Raw genomic sequence first — 7214 nt, forward strand, 5'->3', positions numbered from 1 at the left:
TATATATATATATATTTATATTATATATAGGACTCGTGTTTGTTTTCACTTTGATTTTTTTTTCCTTTTTTTTCTTTTTTAATGACGCCTATCGTATATATATATCGCATTAGCGTAGATTATTTCTTTTTTTTTTTGTTTGTATCACGCCTCAATTTTACAATATACGAATCAATGAAGTAATAACATTAATTTTTAATAATAAACATCACACGACAATTGTGTATGCTCCATTTGATTTCTAGTTAACATCCTTTATAATCGACAACGTTACATTGCATAAGGCGATTTTGATTCTTTGACTTTGCAAGCAAGACTTTGCAATCTCCCCCACCCCTTCCATATTTATTTTTTAATCTTTTTTCATTCCTCTTCCTTCCATCTCACATTTTTTATAACACATTTCTTTTTCTTTCACACGTAAAACACGCAATCACACGTACATGCACACACGTTCTCTTTCAATTTCCGAGCATCTCTCCTTTCGCGAATATTTCATATATATATAATAATAATAATAATAATAATAATAATAATAATATAAATATGATTCTCCTCTCCTCCTCATCTAATTGCGTTGATGCCTCTTAAAGAAAAAGTTCGATAAAAATGTTTGAAAAAAGAAGAAACGAAAAGAAAAACAAGAATTAAATGAATCCTTTAACCGGGCCGCGTGTAAAAATCATGTAAGTACATTTCCAATGTATTCATTTAACACACGTGTAAGAGAATAAGTAGTAGTATATATATGTGTGCTGTATGTGTGCGTGCGTACGTAACACGCGTTAACATTTATGTGTTGTATGTATTAATGGCTTGTGCGTTTATATGAATATACATATATCAAACGTATACACATATAAATATACATGTACACATAATATATACATATTATACATATGCATAAATACGTGCACTCTTTACAAAACAAAAAAAAAAAAAACAAAAAAAAATAAAAATAAAAGGCACACAAGTTAAAAAGCAAAAGTATTTATCTCTCTTCGAGGTAGGATCATTTAGAATCAATTAGGATCGTTTAAGATCGAGTGAGGAGAGGTTGGTGGTGTGAGGACAAGGGAGGAAGGGGGAGGTGTTATATAAGGAAATTTGTGAAAATTATAGGAAGAATATTATATCAGACAATTAAACATGAATTGTTTTATCTCGAAATGAAATGATTCGAAGTAATCGAACGTTTTCATGCTTATTGACTTAATAATTGTGTTGAAAAGTTAATTGTTTTCGATTTATCGAGATGCTACATCTTTCGTTCAACCTTTCTCTCCCTCTCTCTCTCTCTCTCTCTTTCTTTCTTTCTTTCTTTGTTTCTCTGTCACTCCCTTACTACTACTACTCAACACCCTTTCCGTTCTCTTTCTTTCTTTTTCTTTTTTTTGCTTGCTCCACCTTCTCCTCATCCTTTCTCCCACCGTCCAAACCTTTTCCTCGTTACATTAGCTTCGCCTTGGCACACTCAGGACAGATAATGTCGTCTCCGTCGGTGATGAAGCCACGGCCGACCAAGGAAGTTTTGCAACCGGCGCAGATGAAGCATTCGTTGTGCCAATGCCTGTCCTCGAAGGAAATGAAACGAGTACCTCCGATTCCTTGAAAATTCAATCGAAAATCAATCAAATTCATTACAATTTATTATATATATATGTTATTATGTTTTATCATATTCGATGAATAAATATACGATGAAAATCTAACAAAAAGTAAATGAATATTTAATTCACATGCGTGATGGTAATTTAATAAATTGTATAAATGTATTATATGTATTATTTTATATAAAAATATTGTTTACTAACGTTAAATATGTTAATATAAATAAATTTTTGGAATTAATTTAATATTCATAATATAATAACCAGCACGCGCGTTTACTTTAGATTACTCGGAATGTTTTCTCGTCGATTTATAAATATGATTTTTACATTTGATATATATATATATATATATATTTGACATTTTTTTTGGCATATATATTAATTGTATAATAAACATACGAATATATATTTATTTATAAATCGTCACGAATTTCCCGGAACAATCAAATATTAATATATGTGTAATTCGTATATATGTATATATATATTATATTTGTATTTGTATACCGGTGATTGGTTTGGAACAAGCGGTGCATCTCTTAGCGAAAAGTTCGCCGAAGCAATCAGCGCAGTAAGGTTTGTCATCGCGCGACGTAAATCGTTGGCCTGCCAGCGAATTATTGCAGTTGCTGCAAGTGAAGCAATCCCTGTGCCAGGGTTCGTTCTTGTATGTTACTCCGCCACTGGTGATTATCTAGAAAAAAAAAAAAAAAGAAAAAAACATGAAGACAAAAAGCATCCCCTGACTTTCCCGAAACAAGATATTAAATGAAAAATTAACGAATAATACAAAAAAAAAAAAGAAATATTCACAAAAAACCATTATGAAGTCCAACCTTGTTGCATTTGACGCATCTAGTGGCAAATTTATCCTCGTAGCAACCGGCACAATAAATTTCCTGTTCCCGAGGGATGAAACTTTTCGTACCGATCGGATTCTTGCATACTACACAACAGAAACATTTCTCGTGCCATTGCCTGGTTTTGTATTCCATCTTCTTCGTGCCTGTAAAAAATAAAAGAAGTATAAAAGTAAGTAAAATAAAACAAAACGATCGGTAGGTACCAGGTGCAGCAAGAGCCGCCATTGTCTAGTCACGAAAACGATAAATATTTGAAAGACTATTGTTTCTTAACTCGCAAACGTATCATCGCATCGTATCGTATCGATCGATCGAATGAATGGGAGGAGGAGGAGGAGGAAAAGCCCTGTGGGCTGACTTTCGAGGGTGCAACGGTAAATATCCCTTTACTTCCTTCTATAGTCTAGACTGATGTTAAATGTCACGTTGAATTGCGTGCGGCGCCCAGTGAATTTTAATATTCCATTTTACGATATAGGAAAGTATAATACAACATACGTACTTTCTTTTTTTTTTTTTTTTTCAAATGTCTCCTTTAAACGCAACTCGACGAAACGATTTCAGAGAAAATTGCATTCTGTTAAAAAGAAGAAGAAGAAAAAAGAAAACGAATAAAAAGCACAGTAACAAGTACTGTTCTCTTTTAAATTCTAATTTATGCAAAGAATACACGTGGCCTGTAGAAAGGTATAAGCGAACGTAATAATTTGTCTCTTTCTCGATCGTTTGAATACAAAGCTCTTCTCTCTTACCTTCGCGTATAATTCGTTGAAAAATGATACACACGATACTAAGAAATTATAATCCATTAATAATAATTTAAGTTTCGTTAAAATATACGAGAAGATTTTCTTTTCTTATTAAAATAAGATATATGAAAAGGTAATAAAAAAAAATAAAAATTATCATTTTTTTATACACGCGAAATCATTTATCGTACCTGTTTGTTTATTTATTTTTTATCGAATTGACAAGAAGAAAAAAATGTAAGACACGGTTAATAGATAAGTGGAACATTTTGAAAAAAAAATAAAAAAAAAAACAATCGTAGATACATTCTATTAGTTTTAATTTTTTTCTTTTTGTTTTAAACGATAAGAGACACACACACATACACCGATTAATTTTTATCAATGAATACAAGAAAAAAGAAAAAGATATAGAAAGTAATTGATAGATATTAGGAAAAATACAATATGATACAGATATATCGTGACATATTTTTCGTAAATCTCTTGGTCCAGCGTGACTCAATAAACGATTCGTGACGTCACGATGGACAAGCAATGCCTCCGTATATGTACAAAGTCTGATGGGTCCAAGGTTGCAGATGTGGCAATCCATATAGGTACGCATCGTGTCGTAGTCGTCATAATAATCTTAGTTCGTCTTCGTTCGTTATTCAACGTTGCTTCAACTATGTTTACTCGTTCAACGATAATTCTAAGTTACACGGCTTATTAGCTTCGCGTGATTAATTGCAACGATGAGATGATCTCGCGGTCTTTTTGAACGAATATAAATATATATATATAACATTATTTAAAAATGAAAGAGATTAGATAAATGAAAGATTAATTAAAGTTAGTTCAATAAAGTAATGTTCGTTCAATTCAATATTGAAATTACGTGATTCTATACACGTTCCTTCGTGAAGAGATTAATTATTATGACAAATGGACCGATAAATTGAGAAGTTGACTCAGTTTGAGTCATCATTTAATATAATACACACGATATATATTATCCAAAAAAAAAGAAAAAGAAAAAGACAAATACGAGAGAACATTTTCCAAGGTTATCAATATAAAATTTCCTGACCTATATAACAACAACACCGCGTGTTTTTGTGTAAGGGTTTAAAATAATAGATCGGACAAAATTATTTCCCGATATTATTTTAAATATTTTGTCGTAAATGGGGGGGGAGGAGGAGGAGGAAAAAAAAACTCAATGAAGCGCGTGAATCGATAAGAAGTAACGTCGTGTAACGTGTGTGAGTTGCAAACGACATAGAAGAATCATTTTAAGGTGACATCACGCATATTAATATAATGCTATCGAGTCTCTTATCGATTTGGATAAATAATTTATGAATGGTTAATAAAAAAAAAAAAAGAAAAAGAAAAAGTTCAGGTTGTGCATTAAAAGGTTTTTTATATTTCCAGTCTAGTCGATTGTGTATAGGAAACGATATTAAATGATATATATCCTTGAATATCATTTTCTTTTTTTTTTTTTTTTAAATTTTATACTTAAAATATCTATTATCTCATATACTAGAGATTATGCAACAAATTACCATTGATATTTACATATATTGTAATCAAATAATAATATTTAATGTATTCAAGATCGAACAGATTCTCTTAGTCGATTCGCATAATTTAGAAATAGAGAAAAAAAATATATATATATGAAAGGAACGAATAATAATAATAATTGATCAGAGTATCGATGATAAATCATACAGGAAATGTTTATACATAAGTAACGATTATCTCATAGCTTGTGGATAACGATTCACCTTCCCTTTCTTTTCTATTCTTTTCTTTTTTTTCTGTTTCCTACAAATATTCTCTCAACGATTTTTCTCTACTTTGTTTAAAAAACTAAAACGAAGTTACTCAAAGTATTTTCGAAGAGACAAACAAGCAAAGCGCATTCGTTAACGTCATGCTTGCTGCACGATTGAGTACTCGTGATTCCCGATAAGGTGACGTTTAAAGGCTCCTTCGTTTCGCTCTACTTTTTTTCCTTTCGTGATTACTATAGCCACCACCTGTGTTGCCATCGTGATTCGAAATCGTCCCCTATCTTTATCTACATACATAATATCCTACTGTGTATCCTACTACGTAACCTATATATGTATACCATACCCATAGTATACACGTTTGTTAATATGCAAACTATACATATACATATACATATTCAACCCACGATCATCGTCCTTTCTCTTTCTTTAATCGATATAACAACTATGATATTATACAAAACAAAATGTCAAGTAACATATTTCTAAAAAAAAAAAAAAAAATAAAAAAAAGGAATTAAAAATAAAAAAACAAGTAATCACCTGGATCAGCTAATTTTTGATCTCCAAGAAGACAATCCTTTCCAAGATAACACCTAAACTTAGTATCACCTTCCATAGGAAACATGCTTAGTATGGCAACATCCTCGTCATTTTCTTTAGCCCTTCTAATCCTTTCCTCGCCGACAGTTTTAGTTTGCAAATGTAATTTATTAGAAAATCTTTCGGTCAACGCGTCGGTAGCCATTTTCCTTCTATATCGATCAGAACCGAATTCGTTAGGATAATACACTTGGAGTGAGTTAAGAGAGACGATGTGATAATTCGTCTTTAAGATTAAATTACACGTTCGTATAACTGTTCAATATTCACGTCAATATCACGTGCCTTTTCGCGATCTAACCAAATTTTTCTCGCACGTCATTTAATTCTCTATTCCGATATTATTAATTTTTTTCTGTTTTTAATTCAACTTTCGTCCCTCTTTTTTTCGGATTCTAAAAAATACCGAAGATCGGATTCTTTTCCTTTCTATCCGTGTAAATTGTTGTTTTTCTTTTTAATTCATACGATTTCTTTTTCCCTTCCGAATTCTGAAGTTACAAACAGACACACATATACACATTCACGCACATACACGCACACGCACGCACACAAAACGTTTTATTAATCGAATAGCAATACGCGGGTTTATTATTAGAAGTTAAAAGATTTTGTATGTGTATCTTTGTTGTTGTATGAGATGGAAACCGGTTCGTTTGTAAGAGGTGGAATAAGATAAAAGCGTAAGAAGAGTCTGGCTGCTAAGGTTGCTCGTGGATAACTGCGAAATTGTATTGGTAGCGGAATCGAGCCGTGCGATTAGCCCGAAGGTTTCTGAGCCACTGAGAGGGCAAGACCACTGCGTCGTCGTCGTAGTCGTCGTCGTAGTCGTCGTAGTCATCGTTGGGTTCCTGGAGTCACCGTAGCAACTCGTGAGCAAGCGCAAACATAAACTTCTTACACTTTACCGATGATAAATTCACTTTCTAAAAAGAAAATTCAATCCTATCTCTATTTCTCTCTCTCTCTCTCTCTCTCTTTCTCTCTCCTTCTTTTCTATATTCACAAGTTTTTTTTCTTATCCTTCTCATTTCATTCCATATATTATCTCATATAAATCACATATTTTATTTTTTTGTTTTTGCTTTTTTAAACAATGTTTTTACTACTCGATAATCGTCCGATGTTTATCTATTACTTAAAAAAAAATAAAATAAAAGAAAAGAAAAAATCTTTTTATCAATTTTTATCTTATCATTTAAAGCAATTTAAATACTGATACGATTTAATAGATGATGGGGACCTATCTAAATCGGATTATAATATAATAGCAATCATATATGAATAATAATAATAATAATATATGGTTTATATACCAGAAAAATTCATACTATTTATATAGATCTTAAAAAGAGATCTTAGGTATATAATGATAGTATTATATTTTTGTTGTAATTAACTTTTCAATTATCAATCGAATAAAAATGAATATCATTTCTATGTAATGTTTTGATCAAAATTATTTTTATCTAACAATCGTTTATTAACGTTTAAATCATACCTGTCAATTGTCACGATTTATTCAAGATATTAAAATAATAATAATAATAATAATATCTAGAGCAAGTGGATTAAATCATTTCAACGAAATAAAATTCA

The 7214-nt window shown here is 31.1% G+C and overlaps 1 protein-coding gene across 9 annotated transcripts in view; it reads right to left on the reverse strand.

Annotated features, from left to right (window-relative positions):
- Positions 1-1321: 1321 nt before the first annotated feature.
- The window catches only part of LOC106783780 (four and a half LIM domains protein 2), a 60380-nt gene continuing 54487 nt past the window's right edge, over positions 1322-7214 (reverse strand). For 7 of the 9 annotated variants that reach the window (XM_014742628.1, XM_014742629.1, XM_014742627.1 and 4 more), the window contains 3 exons: positions 2450-2619; positions 2121-2307; positions 1322-1607 (listed from right to left, as the gene is read on the reverse strand). In XM_014742628.1, the coding sequence (XP_014598114.1) occupies positions 1450-1607; positions 2121-2307; positions 2450-2619 (515 nt within the window). In that variant the 3' untranslated portion in view covers positions 1322-1449. Of the gene's footprint in view, positions 1608-2120; positions 2308-2449; positions 2620-5555; positions 6403-7214 lie in introns of those variants that run through there. The other 2 variants (XM_014742632.1, XM_014742623.1) reach the window with 2 other exon arrangements.

This window comes from Polistes canadensis, unplaced genomic scaffold (genome assembly GCF_001313835.1).
Source record: "Polistes canadensis isolate GaletaPanama2010 unplaced genomic scaffold, ASM131383v1 scaffold_25, whole genome shotgun sequence".
In the NCBI taxonomy this organism is placed as follows: Eukaryota; Metazoa; Arthropoda; class Insecta; order Hymenoptera; family Vespidae; genus Polistes; species Polistes canadensis.